This window comes from Dendrobium catenatum, unplaced genomic scaffold, assembly GCF_001605985.2.
Source record: "Dendrobium catenatum unplaced genomic scaffold, ASM160598v2 fragScaff_scaffold_1088, whole genome shotgun sequence".
Classification (NCBI taxonomy): Eukaryota; Viridiplantae; Streptophyta; class Magnoliopsida; order Asparagales; family Orchidaceae; genus Dendrobium; species Dendrobium catenatum.
The window spans coordinates 644832-666161 of record NW_021319550.1 but is presented as its reverse complement, the minus strand read 5'-3'; the positions used below and the strand labels follow the sequence as shown (position 1 = coordinate 666161).

Here is a 21330-nt window from a genome sequence, read left to right as displayed (position 1 = left end):
ATTGATAGTTTATTTGGAGCCCATTTGACTTTCAAGGTAATTTGAATGTTAAAATAGATATACATCAAAATAATTGATGTGTGCCACAACCACAAAGTTTTTGATGATAGATATATAATTTTACGTCTTAATTCTATATAAATATGTTATATATATCGATAAAAAGGGAAGAACATGAGAAACACTAATGTTCTTATGTGAAAAACTCTAGAAAAACTTATGATATATAGTCTAGACGAAATGATCTAGTTTAAGTAAATTATGGCTGTATGCTCCTCTTTGGTTGGAGACAATGAGAATACAACAAAGCCCTAAATGGGGTCCTAGTTGAGTTCCAACGCTGTGCGCGAGCGGGTTTCACCCACCCACAGCCTACCCATGTTGACTTTTTCTGTATGATGTACCCAGATGTATCCACCCATATCCACTCACTTTTTCTACGTTTTTTGAATGCAGTCCGTCATGGACTGATGGCCTTGAGGCTTATTAACCTTTGCTCTGAATGCAAACTTTCAAGCTGCGTATCTGAATTTATTGTGGTCATAGCTTTGTTTAGTGATGTGCATTAAGTAATATACTGCATATAGTGATTATCAATGTAAATCGATTTATCCCCTAATGTTGAGTACCCACCCACTATCTGAGAGAGTGTGAGCATGAGTACCCAATGCGGGACTTTGGAATACAATTATCATTTGAAAAACTTCAACTTATTATTAAAAAATAGAATATGAGGTAGGATTTATAAAATTGATATAAATATGGATTTATATAATAAAAAATGAGATGTCAGGGGTGTTTTCGTTAATTTGGTATTTCTATCAGAGCTGCCTACCGGAGGAGTGGAAGAGTTGCAATCACTTGCCCACTCTGGCTCTGGTTTCCAAATCAGCACCTCCTTCTTCTCGGCTTCCTTCCTCCTATCCAATCACCTTACAAATAAGTTGAAATCGGTTGTTTCTAATTCATTCTTTATGTTACTTTAGAGAAGCCCCAGTTCTTGATCCGATTTCCTGGAAGGTTCAGACGCCCTCAATTCGCCTATTTATGCCCTTCGTTGCTGTAGTTGGTGTCAGTGGAAGAAACAATTGTATCAGTGCGGGAGGTTTCCTTGCTCACCAGCCTTCCGTGCTGATTACGCTGGTGCTTTGAGTTCGATCCGTGAATTTACCATTGTTGTGGCTTTGTGTGCTGCCTCTCTTATGGCTGTCAACCGCCGCACGGGGGTTGCTCCGGTGCTTGGTGAGGGTCTGTTGACTTTGTTGTCGAACTTATTTATTTATAGTAATGATTTGAACTGAAGGGGCGTCATATAAACGCCAGTTCATGTTCCTCAGACCGAACTGCGAGAGCGGGTGTTTCCGTCCTTTAAATTGTGTCTTTAATTCGTTTTGGAAGTGGGGAAGAATTTCTTGATTTCTTTTTACCCCAGCTGCTGCATGTGACCTTGGCATGATGCCCTTACTAGGTTGAGTTGAGGGAACCTTGTTATGATGACCTTATTAGATTGAATTGGATTTATGAGCACTAGTTTAGTTTTGAGGAGCAATTGAATTCTGGTGATCTCAACAAATTAGACATTCTACTTTGAACTTTATCAGTTGAAAATTATACTGTTTGAGAATATTTATAGACTTGGTTGTAGCACAGTGCAAGTAACCTCCTATTGATGTTTTCTAGAAAAAAATTCAGTATGAATCAGTATTGAAGATATGGTTAAAGTTGTTTGAAATATTATATTTCAACACTTTATTGGAGCAGTTTATAAACATTAAGAACTAATTTATTTTTGGCAGCATAAATTCAAAACATCTAGCAAAGTTAAAAAATTACACCTAGGGTTCTACCTGCAGAAGCAAAAGTGGAAAGCCAACATCAAAGGAAAAAAATTACAATGAAGACGTAAGAGTTGCGGCGATGCAGGAGACGAGAATGGAGTTATAAAGGTGAAATGTTGAACCCTAAAATAAGAGAAGCATAGTTGTTTAAAATAACCCTAAGGTTATATTTCATAAATTTTGATTTTGAGAAGCCCCTCAATCTACTCCACGGGCTATTTGAGTGACTAGATGAGATAATGAGTCAAGTTTGGTCTAACTCGAACTCGAGTTCCCTTATTTAAGGAGCAATTAATTCAGCCATAGCTTGTGGTTTGATAAGCTCGGCTCGTGAGCTCATTATTAAGTTGAGCTTGAGCCAACTCGTGAGCTGGCTTGACTCATTTGCACTCCTACCACCCATCTCCCCTCTACGTAGCTATTGTAAGCTACCTGCTTGTCATGATGACCAGTAGTGCGCATGCGTGCATGCAGAAATGAGCTCCCACCATCCCTCTTTATAGCTGTTGCAACTTGCAAAACAACCTCCTTAGCATGATGATGATTGCTAATGTGCGTGGGAAGATACATTTTTAATGTATTTATTTTGGCTTATTTTTTATAATTCAGCCATTTCATAATTTAAGATCATTCATATTAAACTTTATTCAAATTTAATTAAATTTCAAGATGATTTGATTGTGTATCAAATAATTTAAAGTAACAACCTAAGGGGTAATTTAGAAAGTGAGATAATTAATTCATTAATTTCATGGTGTATGAATACCCAAATCAACTGATTTCTTTTGAGCATATTTAAAAAAGAAATCTAGACTAATTTAAATGGATTTGGTTTCAAGAAAATTATGCAGCTTTAGTACTTTTAATGAGGGTATTATGAGCCATTACTTCTTAATCAAGTTGTTTAGCAGCCTAATCTTCATTAAAAAAGCGATCAAATTATATTACCAAGTTTTTTTTCTTAGGGTTTAACACCAGTAATCTTGATTTTACTTGTAAAGTAGAAATATAGAAAAATAATTGTGGAGGATAGTACACTTTATATATATATATATAAAGTTTTTTTAATTCTCCAATTGATTAAGCTATCATTGTACAATTTATAGACTTATTATTTCAAGTTTATTTTATCATCACAAGCTTAACCTAGAGGCTTTGAAAAAACTTAAGCATGCATGATATCGGAGACATTATATCTATATGAATTGGGATGTGGGGATGATGGTGCAATTTAGGAGTATATTCCTTTTTATTGATGATGGGAGTATGACTCATTTGGCATGATAATCCATTCCTTTGTAAAGCTTTTTCCTTAAACAAAGGCTTTTGTGGGGAAAGCTTTTTAGTTACTTTGTTTTTTAAAAATCTTAAATAAGCAATTTTGATTTTTATTAGAAACACATGAAGGAAAGCATTTTATTGCTCTTGAACATTCTGAATGGCTTTAGGACTTTGAGGATTGCACTTAGAAATCACATTTTTTCACTTATTTGAGAATATCTATTGCTTTATTCATATGATAAAAAAAAAAAGAAACACATCACAACACTATCAAATGAAGCTGAGCTTGTACCTATTAAGCTATAAAGAACCTTTAGTTTCAAGTCATTGTATTCTATGTTGATTTTTGGCCCGATTTGATAACTTCAGACACATGTAAAATGTCATAGCAAAGAGTTGAACTTTTTATGGTCATGAGAAGCAACTTTAGCCATGGGAATGATGTGACTCAACACTCAATAATAAGGATTATATTGAATGAGAAGTGCTCGATCTACTCACTTACGAAACCACACAACCCATTATTAATAAGTATTTTAATATTTTTTTCTTATTATAATAAAGAAATGAGTGACTAAAAACAAATGGCTTGAGGTGGGATTAGGAGTGGGTGTGTTGAAATCACATTTATCATATAATATATCTTTCTTTAGGTATAAATAAACATCTAGTTATTGCATTATTGTTTATGAATCTTTTGTCCTTAGAAGAAATGCGAGCAAAGGAAAAGTCTTTCCTAAATACTTTGGATGTGCTTATGATGGCGATGATGATAGAAATTCGTCTATTTCGTAGAAACTTTGTCATCACTATCATCATTAGCCCGATTCTTAAATTGCGCACAATTTAGGTAAATTTAATGATTTTCTAGTGGATACTTCCAAATAAATGGGTCATTACAGTGAATTCTTCTATCTTGTGCATGATGCACCATATTAGTATCAAACTTAATTTAATTTTCTTATATTTTTTGCAAAATATGCTTGATAATTATTGATGTTAAGTAATATCTTGATATATGTTCTTATGATTGTTATTGTGTGAACTCAGTGTCTAGATCCTTTTACATTCTCACTCAAATGCTTTTTTCTCGTTTATTTAATTGAATTTTAATCCAATTTAACTTGAGTTCTAATCCCATGTTCTCATTTCTTTCCTAGATATTGAGAAAATACTTCAAGAAGCACAACATAGGTGGTTGCGACCAACAGAAATTTGTGAAATCCTACGAAACTATCATAAATTTTGTATTGCACCAGAGCCACCAAATAAGCCTACTAGTATGTATAATATTGTAATTTCATATGTACGTCAATTTTTTTTTTTAATTTTGAATATTATTCATGAAAAGAGTGTTTATATACTTAGTTCTTCTCGAGTTTTTTGTTTTTGATGTTTATTTATTATTTAGTTGTAATGTGCTAACAACAATTTGTTGTCTAGTGTGCACATGGCTCTTACAAAAATCCACAAATTAATGCTCTCAAAAGAAAATTTGGTTGTTTTGCTTTTTTTGAAGAAATAAATATAGAATATTGAAAATTCAAAAAGGTAACTTAATACAAGAAAATATTAATTTCAGGACATAAATTTGTTAGCCAGGAAATAATTATTTAATCCTCACTTTAAAAAAATTGTATGATTTATTTTATTTCTTGATTAGATTCTGGAATTAGTGACTAGAATTTCTTGGAAATATCTTATTTTTTTTAGACATTATTAGCATTATTTAGGTAGCACACAAAAACATGTTAACTCTTTAATGTTTCTTCTATGGTATTATTAGATCACCTATACTATAAAAATGTGATTGTTGAGCAACAAAGAAATCATTGACGTATTACTTATAATGTTTTGATTTTCATTCAAGATTTATCTCTACGCATGCATGTTGACTTTGTGCTACTATTGTAGGTTGCAATGTGACTTTATGATCTTCTATGTTATTGACCAAATAAAAGCATATAATGTGTGGTGACAATCAGATTTGAATCCTCTAAATTTTACTTCATATGCTTAGTCTACATATTGTAAAAATGAAAGAGATGCTCTTTAAGCAATTATTTCACCTCCTCCACCAAATAAATTGTACTTCCAGAAAATAGCTTCTACATAATTCTTCAAAAGAAGAGTATTATTGGACTTAAGATTAATTGAAGCAACACTTAAAATAATTCTATTTTTAATATTTTATTTTAGGATTTATTCCCCTTTTATTTCATTTTTTATTAGAATTAATTTTATTTCAAATTAGATAATAGATCATAAGGTCTTAATCTAAATTCGGATTATATTCTTATTTTTGGATGATCTTATAACCTTATTTCTAGAAGTAGTGGTTTTAAAATTTGTAATTGGAATTTTTATTGATTGAATATAAATTAAATGATGCACTCATCTATATTCTCTCCTTGCTCTTTCGTTTTCTCTAGGTTCTCTCTTCTAAATGTAATTTTCTTTAAAAGAATTTGAGATTAACTTTTTTTGGGGTTTGTCTACCACACTAGATTCCTTCACTCATGATTTTTCCCTTTTGATATTACTTCATGTCTTCATTTGATATTTTTTTATTCTTCGATCATAATGACCAGTGGCTCTTTTTGATTGCAGCGTCTACATGGCACCCAAGCCTTACATTTGTGCTCCCTATTGCAATAATTCTGTTTCCCTACCTACTTTCGTTCTCGACAACCTGTAATAGTCACAAACAATTTCTTATACCTAGTGAAAATCATTCAACAACCTCTTATACCTAGTGAAATTCATTCATTTGATCTCTTCCTTTCCTTACATCAGTTGGCATCAAAGCAATCTTCTTGAACATCAATTTGTATATGACAAATCCTATGTTCACATCAATGTGCCATGTGAATGAACTATAATTTTCTATCCCTCATACCCTAATCTAAAGTTCCATGCAATATTGCTATCAATATAATTTTAGGCCTTTATATGATAAGGTGGTAAATTAAGTTATGTTCATTTTAAATGATATTATGTTTGGCAAGTCAGAATTTTATGTATTATTTCTCAATGAGAAAAAAAGTTAAAATGGACCTTGGACTATGTATGGGAGGTTTTTTTAATCCCTAATTTTTTATTGTGTCCAATTTAGTCTTTTGGTTTCTCTAATCTGATCTAAAATAGTTCAGTGACTCACCAAATCTTGTCACACCCTGCCATTAAATTTGAAAAAAAATCACAGAATTATAAAATTCTATTGCCTTAATAGCTAACATCCCAAGTGTCCAATGACATTATAGAGCAATGAGGAATGGTAGTGTTTAACACTAAACTAACCCACAAAGACCTTAGATTAAAAACATTAGATATAATAAATAATTACAAAACCTTACATCTTGTACAGTGATCATAATATAATCTCAAAATATATCACATGCTCACCACACATTCACCTTACGGGCATAGAATTAATTCATACTTGTTTCTAAGTTAAATTAAGTAGTGGCATGTTGGCACTTCCCTAGTTAAAAAAAGGACATGGGTATCAAACATGAATACTATAGAAACAAATGAAATTATATGCATAGTTATTAACCTAAATAAATGTTATTCATGTGCAAGCAGGTGACAGCACACAACATGAAGAAAATAATACAACATAAGAAAATAACCTAATATACAAATAACTTGGTTAAATCCAAACTATGATATGACAAGCATAAAAGAAAAACGATCAAACAATTACAGTTATTATTTAGTTTTATTAACACATAGACCAATAAGTTTATTAATTACATGCAATTTACTATATATCTAGATTAAAATGATTAAGGTATCTATTATATTATAAAAATATGCACATTCATGCTATGTCATTTATTATTTAATGCATTCTAGCTACACTTGGAGCATCATTTATGGTGCAACAAAAAAAAATTCATTAGGATTGCAAACTAAAAGTCTTCCTTATCATAAACATAGACAAACACATATATAATATAATAATACTAGAACAAAAAACCTCTACAACTTATATTAATTAAGAGAAGAAAGATACAGATGGGACGGGAACTGTGGATTGAGAAGAAGACGTAGAAAATTGAGACTAAATAGTGGAGGGGAAGGGGAAAGGAGGCTAGCTCGCAAGCTAGAACAAACCCGCAAGTCATATTCCAAAAATCATCACACATCCATGCTTCTAAAATTTCCACAAATAACCCCATTTATAGGGAAAAAAATTAATACATGTAGTTAATGCACCTCCCAAACGGCCAATAGGAACACCTAGAAAATTGTAACAAACAGGGACAAAAATGGACAGCCGCTAAGGGGAAAAAATGAAGCATCCACATAGCAAAGGGGGGGGGGGGGGGTCGAAGCAAGAAGGGGGGGGGGACCGAAGCAACAACACATTTGCCAAGGAAGGGAAAATTGAAGCACCAAGGTGGTCATGTTCAAATAGAAAAACATCCACTTACAAGCATACTGTACTTATACATCCATAAATAACACATCAGTCATTTATTATTTTCTTTTATATATGTGTATATCTATAGTCAATTTTACTATGACACATTAAAATCTAAAATGTAGGCACTAATTCTCGAAAATCCATTAATTTTCAAAAAATGTCATCACGCTATGGACCAGTTGATCCAACTTACCAATATCCAAAAAATTTTTACTTACAATACATGCATCATTTACAAATGCATATATTGTATACATTTTGTACTAAAGAAACAATTCTTAATGATATAATATGATGAAACTCGGTTATATATCGATATACTTCATGATTTGTGTGAGAAATGGCTATTTCCCAATAATCAAAATGATAAACATAAAATCCTAAGAATTTGTGTAGTAAGTAACATGACAAAGTTTATGATAACATCATATCAGTATGATCACATGAAATTCTTCAAATAAATAAACCATATTTCATAATATATTATCAAGAATTAAAGCATACGAACAAGTAACAAGGAACAAGCCCCTAAGAAGAAGGATATGTTTATTTCTTACCAAGCAAAGAGTAAGCATAATCATGCTATTGATATTTCTCTCTCCAACAACACATTGTGCTTTATAAACTCTAAGATTCAAAATAATTTAAATCAATAATATATTCAAAATAGCATGCATCAAAATATTAAATAATCGTAACAATCAATTAAGCAAAATTTTGAAATCAATGATTTTAGGATTTCCTCTTAATTTATACTTCATAATCGATCTCAAATGATTATAAATTTTTTCATAACTTCAATAGAAAATATATTTTGCCTTGACTTAATGAAAGCCCTTATATCTTTTAATATCCAATCATTTTATAGCCTACATACTAATTTATGCTAATACACAAAATAATTGTTTATAATTTATACTAAGTATTAACATATATTTTCTCTTAGGATCCTATGTATTCCTTAAATATTAGTGGTTAAACAATAAAATATGGCAACAAGATTTTATATATATTTTAAGAAAAATTATGTTAGATTATCTTGTTTTAAAAGGGGAGTAGAATCCAAATCCTATATTCATATGTTTCCATGTCTCATTTAGCCAATGTCGGTCTCCTATTTGAGCCTCTCGGGCACAAGTTGCCTGGGCTTGACCACACAATGCTTCTTGATTGCACTCAGCCATGCTTGGTCATGACCACCTCTCTTCATATCCAACCCCTCTATCTCTCGCTACTCGTTCTTTTGTTTGTTCCTCTCCTTGATTTTTCTAGGAGCCCTAAGAAGATTATAAGTAGAATTCGCGTGCTAAGGTCATGGGGGAGAGAACTAAGTTGGTTCATTTAGTTACATTGTTCTGAATAATAAAAAAAAAGTTTTACATGGGTTATTACAAACTTATCCAAAATAATTTGGCAATGGAACTTTTTTGGATCATATTTTGACAAGTCTAAAGGCTATTTTGTGCACATTTATAGTCTGAGATTAAAATGGCCCTATACTAATAATTCAAGGACCATTTTGATTAGCAAATTCTCTTGATCTTTTGTGTGGTTTTTCACATTTGATGACTTCAATTCTGTGAAATAAAACCTTTGTTATGAAATCTAATTTCATACTTTTTAAGTGTCACATTAAATTTCGATGGAATCTGCCCCTCGTAAGTGTAGGCAACATGCAGTTTCCTTGTATACTTGGTTATCTAATCTTCCGGTTTTCTACCCTTAGTGTTTTTTATTTCGGGCATTTTAGGTATATGTAAATACAATTGCTTATCCTTGTGCTATTAAGGGATATGGCATTGGAATGTGCAGGTGGTATTCAGTTTCCTTGTAAACTTATGTTTTAAACTTTTCTGTTCTTCAAACCTAGGCGTTGCTTATTTTAGGCGCTTTAGGGATTTGTACGTCTAATTTTATCTTTTGTACCATTCGAAAAGGGAAAGAAAGTATTTGGGAGTGAGAACCGCAATCAAGTACATATTATTCAATTATATTTCCTCACCCAGGTCTTCTAACCCGTTAATGATCATGAGAAAGCCACTTATAATTATTTACGCTGCATAAGTCTTCATTTAAAACTATAAGATCTACCGTATGCCACTTGCAATTCATCTGCCGGGTATACGCTAACTCAGTATATGTTAAATTTAGGTGGTTCTCTATTTCTTTTTGATCGTAAGGTATTGAGATATTTCCGGAGGGATGGACATAATTGGAGGAAGAAAAAGGATGGAAAGACTGTCAAAGAAGCACATGAGAAGTTAAAAGTAAGTCACGCGAAGCTAAAAGCAAGTGTAAAATATAGTTTTATGTTTTTAAATGCAGACTTATGATTGGATTGATTTTTACAAACCTATTATTTTCTACGTTTTATGTAGGCATTCACGGTGCTGTAAATGCCATGAAAGCTCCTGGCCAGTTTTCTTGATTCTAAATCTTCTAGTCAAAATTTTGACATTCTTTGACTGCTTATTTCCTATCATCAATGTTATGAATTCATGGTTTTGTTCAACACCTTCATTTCCTTGAAATCTCTACTTTATGTACTTCCATTAATCATGATTTGAAGATATCGCAGAATCTCTTTTCGTCAAAATATGAAAATTTTATTTGTTTTCAAATCCCACTTGGTGGGATAAAAGCTTGTTGTTGTATTAAAAAACTGGTATTTAAGTAGAGAGAACATATTTTGGCTTCTTGTTTTCCTTTTTTCTTGTTTCCTAAAAATGGAAAATTCCTATGAGGATGTTTTCATATGCTTCAGAAATATTTCTAAGTGAATGTTTCAATTATTTTGATTAATTAGACTATTGAGGTATTACTTAGGGTTAAATAGTAATAAATAAAATTATTAATATTTTATTGGTGTTTTATAATGGGAATCAGGTCTAAAATAAAATTTAATGGATTCTTTAAACTAATTAAGGATTTGATTAAGTTCATTTCTATTTTATTAGTGGCAATTATAATAATTAAGCTTCAAACTATTAAGAAACTTTTATTTGACAAGTACTCAGTAGTTGACTATTTACATCGTTTAATTTGAGAGTAATTATGATTTTTTTAAGATCTTTAAATTTATATTCTTATTATTTTATGGATAATAATTTATCACTTAATTAATTATATTTATCAGTAAATAACTATGATTAATTAGGATTTTAATTAAGTCGGTCATTGAAAATTGGTACAACTAAACTAGTAATTAGCCTTCACTTTGACTAATTATATATAATTAATTGAAATATTAGTTATTATGGTTAATTCAAATAATTTAAGATGGTCATTTAAAAATATAAATTAGTTTCACTATTTATTCACCCTCATTATATCGTTGATTAAATATATATTATAATTTATTAAATGATAAAATAGAGCAATGTAAGCAATGTAATTTTATATCAACTTGTAATTCCTAAAATACCCTTTATATTTAACTTTAGAGTTAATTTTAACTCTTATGCTAGGCTATGAGACTAAATTTACTCAATTTCTAATAGCCGAGGGATTAAAATGGGGCAATGAGAAACTCTCAGACTAAATTGAACATTTATCAATAGTTAGGGAACTCTATTTTGAGCTTTTAGTCTCATGTATAATCATGTTCTTTTAAGTGAAAGAAAAAAGAAGCAAAAATAGATCAAAAAACAAAATTGAACAAAATAGAACGGATCCTAATGTGACCTTAGCTTTCCCTTTCTTTGTTCCCTATGTTCTGGATGGAATTAGGTTGTCATTAAAGCTTTTGTTTTTGGAATGAGTAATCTACTTGTCTGAGCAGTCCCTTTCTTCCTCATTATGTTTTCAAGATATAGTATGCTTGCTTAAATTTCATATTTTTTAGCTTAGCTAATCAAATATTTATAAAGTTGTTGAATCTTGCTGAATTTAGGCTGGGAGCATAGATGTTTTACATTGCTATTATGCTCATGGTGAAGACAAAGAGGGCTTTCAGAGGAGGAGTTACTGGATGTTAGAGGGGTACGTAAGCCAGTTTTTTTTCTTAGACTGACTTTTTTTTAAAAAAATTTTCTTGCATTTCGCTTGAATGTTGTTTATAAAATAATTGTATTATTTCATCAGCCTAACTATCATTACTTTAGTATTCTGATTTAGGATTACTTAGGATCTGGGATTTAGTAGTGCAACCTAGGATGAGATACGGTGTTATTACAACTATCAACTTTAGCAAAATCTAGTTATTTTTAAGGCAAAAGTAGTAGAAACACTTCTTTAATTTCAAGTAATAATGTAATAATTGTCAAAATATGAAATTTTTATATATTCTTATTTGAGTTAATTTCATAAAAAATACGTGCGCATTATTTTTTGTAGCTTTTTTGGTTTCAAATCTTGTTTTTCCTGGAACTGATTTTTAAGATTGTGATTAATACAACATGTGGGTTCTAAATATCTCACGTTTGGCTTTGTTAAGAACTCTCTAGATGAAATTTTTTAGAAGGCAGATTAGATTGCGTATAAGACACGTCCAAAGATTTTTTCCCTCACTTTGCGAGGACTTTTAGACCTTGTTTTATGTTTTTCATAGACATAAGCCCGTATGGTTTAATTATCCCTCCCGATGATGAGATAGAATCTTCGAGTATGGCTAGTTGATGAATGATAAATGCTTATTGTATGGTAACAATTTTTGGGTTTCAAGATTGTAAATTTTTACTATCATTAGCTTAAACAGGATGTTATGAGAATGATGATGAACTGAATCAATATCTCATAATTCTGTAGTCCTGAGCTATTGTGGACCATAGTCTACTTAATCAGTAAAGGTAGTTGACCCAACTTGACCGAAGAATCCTTGTTAGCAATAATGTGTTGCATTGTTCAAGCGGACATTCTAAGTAACTTTGGTTAAGAGAGGTTTATATAACCTATTAAGTGCACTATGTAATTTATCACTCCAAGGATTTGGGGCCATTGAGAAATATTAGGGCTATGACTGTGATCGCAATTTAATGGTGCCGGTTTATAGCGATATCATCTGGTTGGAAGGCTCTGGTTATAACCATCTTTTAGTGATGTCATGTAGCGACAAAATCACCTGATTGGAGGACACATGCGACACCCTTTTTGGTTTGAGATTTTTTGAGAGTGATCATAAGAATACACTTCATATAACATCAATTTTTTTTCTGAGATGAGATTAATCTTAAGTTTCCTTGGTAAATTGCTATAAAGGGTCAAATGATTTGTTGCTTTAAGTTTTAAGAGGTCAATTTTGCTTGAAATGTTTGATTTTAGCATTTTTGTTTGATTCCAAAGCCAAGATGATTGAGGTTAAGATTTCAGGGAATTTTCAAATATATGATCCCTTCATTTGAATCTACTTTCAACATGACTACAATGGGGTGTTCGAATGATTACATTTTTCCATTGTAAATCTTGTTTACTCGATTTGATTGCTAGCAGAGGATCAAGTTCATTGCATCCAAGTCTTGTCAACTACAATCTTTATGATGTGGTTGATCAAACTTGAAGTGTGGGACTTACGACCTTGCCATATAGGCTAGGTGGCCCACTTGGGAGCATCGTGCAACATATGAATAACTTTGAGTTTTAAATTATTTGTTGATTTTTCAAAAATAGTTGCTTGCTTTTGAAAAATGGTTATATGATTCTCAAAGTGGGTAAATTTAGTTTTGTTTTAACTCTGCACAACATTCTAACTTTATGTTTGAGTGTTTAGTGTGCTTGTCGAAGCACATGCAGATTAGTTGATTTTGGACAACTTGATGCATCTTTTGAATTATGTGCAGGTCTTTCTATGCTTTTGTATAGTGCATTTACACATTTCTCAGTACATTTGCATGATATACTTGCATGCTTTTAATTATTTATATGATGAATTTGCAATATTTTTGATGTATTTTCACAACTTGCATGCTTTTCAATGCATTTGCATTATGTATGTGTAAGTTTTGGATGCATTTGTACAATTTTTGCTGCATTTGCATAATACAATCTCTCTTTTTGTTGCACTTGCATGCTTTTTATAGCAATTGTCTAATGCATTCACACAATTTTTTATGCACTTAGATGTTGCACTTGCATACTTTTCGGTGTATTTATGCAATACACTTGCATGCTTTTTTGTGCATTTATACGATGTAATCACTCATATTTTAGCATATTTGCATGTTTTTAAGTGTATTTTCATAATGCATTTACATATATTTCGATTTAGTTGCATGTTTTTTGGAGCAATTGCATAATGCATTTGCACAATTTTCGATGCACTCACATGATGCATTTGCACATTTTTCAATGCATTTACACATTGCGCTGCATGCATTTTGGTGTATTTGTATGATTTTTGATGTATTTACACAATGCATTTATATCCATTCCAATGCGCTTGCATCATGTACTTGCATACTTTTAAATGCACAATCAAATTTGAAAGTTGACTCAATATATATGTGTATGATTTGAAAAAATCTAATTTTTTTTGTTTGCATGAATGCTTGATCATTACGATATACAAAATGTTTAGTTTTGAGTTTTAAAAGGTCGCATTCTATCCGCTGGCATGCATGCATTATAAATTTGGTGGTGAGTGCTAGAAGTTGTAACTTTGTTGTGTGCTTAAAGATGTGTATTTTAATGCTTGCATTTCGTCCAAATGAGCATAAAAAGTAAACCTTGGCAATAGCTTTCATTCGCCTTGAAATAGAGGCTCTCATTTGGTCAGGTTTAGGTGCAACTATAGTTCATAATTTTGAGTGTTCTTGAAGTCAACGAGATTTCTTGTTCATGCTCATTTGATGAGCTGCAAGCCTGCCAAGTTCTTTGATGTCTGATTATGTGTTTAATTTCCTGTTCAGTGATTCTTGTAGTTCATTTGGCGGGACATGTGTTGCATTTTTTTAGTATTGATTTTATCACATTTTGTAATTATATAATATTATCAAATTTATTTGTCACATTTATGTTTATATAAGGTTCTTTTCACTTTGCTATTTTCAAGTCCTTTGCAAGTTTGTTTCACTGAAAGACTTAGTAGCCTCCTGTTGTCTCTTCTCCATAAGGGGCATCCACGGGGAGTACTAGGCCTTTCCATCATGTTTAGAAAAATGTGCATGGTCAGTTTCGTGAGACACCATGACCAAGGGATTTTATAATCCAACACGCCTAAAAAAACATGCATCAATCCAACACGCCTAAAAAGATATGCATCAGATTTTGTGTATCTGCATACAAAGGAACATGTATGATGGAACCTTCCCACTGCATTAACATGACAAGCACGGGTTTTAACACAAAATACTTAAATAAATAAAAATACAATTATTGAACGATTCTTCTTATCTGCTGAAAAATTATTATGTTTTGCTGTTTAGATTTTTAAATAAATATTATAGGCACATAATATATGTATATATGATATATAACTCTTGAATGCTCTAGTTATTAAGAGAGACGCTTCCCGTTGCACTTTACATATTGAAGACAAAAAAAAAAAAAAAAAACTTTATGAGTTGCATTGCACTTTGAAAAACTTGCCGTTATTATATTTTTAGAGAATTTATCGTTGTTTGGGTAACATAATGAGATGATCCTCTAGCATCCAAGAAAGAAAAAATTGTAGCTTTTCAGCTAGCAACCAGCATCCTTGCATTACTTAAGTCAAACAAAAACTGCTTCATGAACCTTTGTTATTTTGAAAAATATTAATTTATTGTTGGATTCATGAAAATGCAATTCTTAATTTATTAGTGAATATTTTTTTTCATTGGTTCTTATTTAATTATTGTTTACAAACATCACCATGAATTATCTCTAGTTTAGTACCCTGAATTATCTTAGTTTCCAACCTGTATTTCTTGTGGCAGACAACTGTTTAGTTACTATTTCCATTTTATAGTTAGACGCTTGATACGTTTTCTCTGTTTGAGTCCCTTATTCTCATTATCGGCATCCTTGGCCGATCTCTGTGGTGTTGAGTTTTTGAATCCTTCTCCATTTGTTCTTTTGGAGTTGGGTCGTGGTTTTGGCATAATTTAACAACTGGTCGTTAGTCTGATATTGGCCCCAACCTTTCACGTTTGGTTGGAAACGATATGATTTATGCTTGAAGTCTTCTATTTATATATTCTCTTTAGAGGAAACATTTAAGCAATACAGAGACAAAAGCCATTTAATCTGATTTTTTGCCCTCTTTGGCTTGATGAAAAGATTCACAATTTTATGCGCAGGAAATCATATAAGGGCAGTAGTATATTCCTGAACTTGAGGTTTTTCTCTATTTTAGAGTTATACGGATAAATGTGTTTCTTTTTTTTTTTGCAGGGCGTTAATGCACATTGTACTTGTTCACTACCGTGAAGTCAAGGTTTTAATTCATTCACTGATACGTTTAACTTTTATTTTTGTTTCATCTTAAAACTATATCTTGCATATATTTTTCAATTTCATAAACTAACCTTTGTGCTAGAAGGTAACTCTTTTCTCTTTTTTTGTTTTTATCCATCTCAATGATTATAAGACATATGTGACATCTTCAATAACCTTCCTGCAATGTGTTGCAATGTACAGTATGAATTGGGGTCTTCTTCTTTAGGTGGACAAATCAAAATAGGGAGTACCATATTCTTTTGCTTGGGGAATGGTTTTAGTGGTCTACCCAATCAAAAGCTATTGCAGCTTGAATTTAAATGTAGGTTTTTTTTTGGAATTAGCATGCCTCTTTATTTATTCGGGGTGCTTCCGAGGTTCTTTACATTATACGTGGTGTTTATAATGTGAATTTTTATTGGTGCTGCTCAGGTCCTTTATTAGCTAGAGGATCTTGTCATGACTTTTTGGTATGTAATGAGTTGTTAAACATGATGTGCTGAAACGTCATAATAGTTTGTTAACAATTGCAATACTGGGGCAATGGATCGAATAAGCCCTTTATTTCACTGAAGAATGAAAAAGGTGGCAAAACAAGATAGTAGAGATTACTATAAAGTGAAACTGTAAAATGCGAACAATAATATCATGTGCTTCGGGTTTCAATTGATGGAGTACTAGTCGACTATTGTGGCCATAACAGGTGTTTTTTGTTCTTTCTATTGTTTGTGGCATTATTTTAGTTGATTGGGATTTATGCTATCAAAATGAGATATAATTGATGCACATAGAAAAGGTTGAGGGGAGTGATGGGTCTTAGTAGGAGTTGCAAGTATGCTTGTTGCTCAAAATTCACTCAATAATTGCTCGGATTTTCATTGTCAATTTGCTTTGTTTGGGAATGGCTTAGCTCAAAGTTAATTTGATTCAACTTAAAATCATCTCAATATTTATGTATACATACAAATGTATGTGCGTGCATACACATATAGATTTATATACAAATATGAATACGCATAAATGCACACCCCTCCATAAAGACTGCTATGAGCACTTATCCTTACAAAACATCCATCTGTTGAAGGGTTGAGATTTAAAATATATTTCAACTTTTATAATTTAACATTTGGAATTGAAAAGTTGAAATATGTTTTTTAATGTGTGAGGATATATTTTAGACGTCAAATTTTAGAATTTGACATTTATATTAAAACTAACCATGTGAAGAGTTGGATGAATGGTGTTGAGATGTGGGGATAATATTTCTATCATTCTAAAGAGATATTAGTCTCTATATATCTGCAAACAGGCTTTCATAGAGACACTATCATTTTAGAATGACAAGAGCACTTATTCTCACAAATCTTATACTATCCATCCATCTTTTGAATGGTTGAGATTTAAAGTATATTTCAACTTTTAAAATTTAACATTTGGATCGGAAAAAGTTGAAATATATATTTTTAATGTGTGAGAACATATTTTAAATGCCAAATTTTAATAGTTGACATATATATTAAAACTTAATATTTGAAGAGGTGGATGAATGGTATAAGATGTGTGGGGATGATACTTCCATCATTATCAGGATCCCACATATGAAACTATGAAAGAAGTAAATCAGGATTCTATAAATTCATAATAAGTAACGGCATCTACAAACTATTTTGAAATTTGTATTTATTTTCATGTAAATTATTTTTTATTTCATTTTTGGATCAATCTATATATTTCTTTGTATCAAATACTTTATAAAATATGAAAAAATCATTTCCACTCTTTATGTTCTCCATATGTTATTAGAGTGTTAAGCTCTGATAATTGCATATCTATCTTCATTTTCCCATGCATTTTGAGTCTTTCACCATTGCATCATTTCTTGGCCTTGCCTCTATCTATCATCCTTCATGCCATCGTTGAGCTCCTATCACCACTCTTTGATCAATGCTATTTATTTGATATGTTGCCAATTTCCTCCACATGATTCTCTTGGCTTGATTTCTCCACTCATCATCAACTACAATTTTGTATCATTTATTTGCTGTGTATCTTTGTTATCTCAAATATTGTGATTTCTCTGCATGTCATCAACCTTGTTCTCTAGTCTATGTTCACTTTGATTCTTATTTTGATTGTATAGGGCCTTCACTTCTATTGCGACACCGACAATCTCTTCCCACTACTTCCCACCACAATGCTTGCAGGCGACATCAGGATCACATTTCTCTCCATTGCTCTAAGAGTCAATGCTCATAGGTGACATTGACAATCTCTTCCCACACGCCATAGTTCTTAAAGGCGACATCAATTCTACAACATGACTTAAATTCTACATGTATTCATCTATTATGTTGGTATAGGATACCTGCTTGTTGTGCTCAATTTTTTTGGAGAACTTTTATTATTGTTGAAGTCAATCAACTTGATAGGAAACACTTGAAGATTTCATGTAAATCCTATCAATCTCCGAAAAACAACAAGAGATTTCTTCCAATCTCCAATGAAAACCAGAGAAAATAGTAATTTTATTGCAAGAAATCAAATAGAACGGAAATAAAATACCAAGATACAATTGATCCTCTATTCGAGAGGAGGATCTATCTCTCCCAAATCTCTAGACGCCGCTAGAGCCCCGAAACCTAAGATATATCAAATTCAACCAAATTCAAGATGCCCTAATCCTAGGAAAACATTAAATAATAAAATCTATATACAGTCCCTACATTCAAATTTCACTCCTAACTCCCTCAAAAATCCTTCCTAAATAGCTCCCTTGGACCCGGTGGTTTGAGCGGAGTATAGGAGGCGGAATTCTTCCGCCTATGTTTCTCTTTAGCCGGTCCCATGTGGACTGGTCCAATGGACAGGTCTAACAATACTCCCCTACTAAAGACCCACCTTATCCGCAAGGTGGAAAGACGATACCCTCATCCATTCCTTTTTCATCACAAGCGGTAAGAACCTGAAGAGTTTGATGCTTACACCTATGCCCTAGCATATACCTCTCGTCACATTTGAAACAGAGCCCCTTCACCATTTTCTCCTGTAATTTTGTTTATGTGAGTTTCTTGAATTTATCCCTATGTCTTACTCTCACAGTTTTCTCCTTTGAATTCTCCCAAAGAGTACCCAGTGTTGGCTCCTTGAGGGCCAAAAAGGTGGCGGTCCTCCTGTTCGGACCTCCTTAATTGCTGCCTCCCATCTCTCTCTCCAGATGTCTCTGATCCTCCATCAATTGAGCTAGCTTCATAGTCTCTCCCAAGTCATGAGGTCTCATTATTCTAACCGCTGCCCAGATCTCTGTTGTCAGTCCCTTCATGAATTTTTCCTCTAGCATTATCTCAGGAAGGCTGCCCAATCGTCTAGCAAGGTACTCGAATCTCTCTCGTACTTTATCACTGAACCATCTTATGTCAAGACGAATAATTGCTCATAAAAGTCTCCTCCCCTTTCAGTTATGAAACATTCTACCAAACAATCCTTGAACTCTCTCCAACTCCATATGGGTCGTCGCATGTCCCTCCACTGGTACTAAGACAAAGCCTTCCCTTCCAAATATAGGTCCGCTGCTATCAGTCTCTCCTCCTCCGTCAACCTATTGATGGAGAAATATCTTTCTACCTTCAGCTGTGCGCATCCTCTCCCTCAAAGATTAACATCTTATGTTTCCTCACTCTCGAATAGCCTCTGTTCCCTATATTCCCTCAATAATTTCTCATTCCCCAAGGGGGTAGTTTCCCAAAGTGTCCCAATCATCCCTTCTATGCTCATACCCAAACCTTTCATCAAATTATCATAGTCTTCTTTCAAATTCAGCACCTCCTTTGATCATAATTACCCTTTCCCCTCCAAATTCTTCCCCTCTCCTCTCAAATTCAACACCCCTTTGTTTATGCTCCACCTCCTCGCACTTCTCCCCATACCCTCTACTCGGCTCCTCCATAGGAACAGGCTCTAGGGGAGGCATTCTTTCTTTTCCTTTTTGAGTCTCCACCTCCTGATCATCCCATTGCTTTATTGGATTAGAGTTTTCCCTGCTTCCTAGGTTGTCAGAGGCTTCCCTCACCTCTGACGACGCCGTTTTGGATTGTCCGTCAAGCAACTTCTTCAACATCTCCCCTAAGCTGGAAAAATTCCCGTCCATCTTCTCGTTGATGGCTGAAATTTGACTTTTGACATCTTAAAGTTGAGTCTGGAGATTTGAAATTTCAAATTTCAATTGTTCGATCTCCCCTTCCAACACTTCTACCTTTCTTCCTGCCATGGGAACTTGGATTTAGGCTCCGATAGCAAGAGCCGAAAGTTTGACGCGAATTCTGGCCTCCAATCAGCCAAAACAACACGATCAGATACGGAACACAGCAAAATTCAGCAAGGAATACTTCTATTTCAGCCCAGGAAATTGCCAGGATACCAATTTGATAGGAAACACTTGAAGATTTCAAGCAAATCCTATCAATCTCGGAAAAACAGCGAGAAATTTCTTCCAATCTTCAATGAAAATCAGAGAAAACAGTAATTTTATTGAAAGAAATCAAATAGTACAGAAAGAAAAATACCAAGATATAATTAATCCTCTATTCGAGAGGAGGATCTATCTCTCCCAAATCTCTGGACACCGCTAGAGCCCAACAAAACCTAAGAGATCTCAAATTCAGCCAAATTCAAGATGTCATAACCCTAGGAAAACAAACTATTTAATGCATACAATAAAAAAGGAAATCTCTAAGAAGTCCCTACATTCAAATTTCCCTCCTAACTCTCTAAAAAATCCTTCCTAAATAGCTCCCTTGGACCTGGCGGTTCGAGCGGCATACAGGAGAGGCGAAATTCTTTGTCTCTGTTCTACCTGAGCCGGTCCGTGTGGACCGGCTGGACTGGTCGAACACTATCATTATGAAAGCATATGCTCATACAATGTTAAATGTAAGCTCATATCATGGATAATTTAATAAAGAGGAGATTAAAATACTCAAAGAATTATTGAAGATGGTAAAAAAGCCTAAACCAGCTGCGCCTGCTCCTGAACATTTTAAGGTAAGTCTATCTTTCCCTATGGACTAAAAGCTGTTGATAATGACATTACTAGCCCATAGATTTATAATCAAGAGCCGTAGGTTGCTTGAAACATTCCTCATTAAACTTTAGCATCTACACTCCTTGTCCATGTAATAGGAAAATATATGTTGATAAGGGCTCTCTTAAGTCTTACCATTGTAGCAGGATTATGTGACAGTCAGAACGGTGCATTAGTTGTTCTAAATAATATTCTTCAAGTTCCTAAGCTTTTACTAATCATATGTCCATTCAAAAACTCACTCATGATATGAATTGCAGGGTTTTTTTTTTTTTTTTTCACTTGCTGTGTATTTTCATATTAGGAAACTAGTTAGAGAATTGGATTTGCTAGAAAAAAAAAAAAAA

The 21330-nt window shown here is 32.8% G+C and overlaps 1 protein-coding gene across 2 annotated transcripts in view; it reads left to right on the top strand.

Annotated features, from left to right (window-relative positions):
• Positions 1–819: 819 nt before the first annotated feature.
• LOC110092253 (calmodulin-binding transcription activator 3) overlaps positions 820–21330 on the top strand; it is a 26379-nt gene continuing 5868 nt past the window's right edge. Inside the window, exons 1-5 of one of the 2 annotated variants that reach the window (XM_020816721.2) lie at positions 820–1248; positions 4280–4399; positions 9706–9821; positions 11447–11535; positions 15862–15904. In XM_020816721.2, coding sequence (XP_020672380.1) covers positions 1203–1248; positions 4280–4399; positions 9706–9821; positions 11447–11535; positions 15862–15904 — 414 coding nt within the window. In that variant the 5' untranslated portion in view covers positions 820–1202. The remainder of the gene's footprint in view (positions 1249–4279; positions 4400–9705; positions 9822–11446; positions 11536–15861; positions 15905–21330) is intronic. The other variant, XM_020816722.2, reaches the window with a different exon arrangement.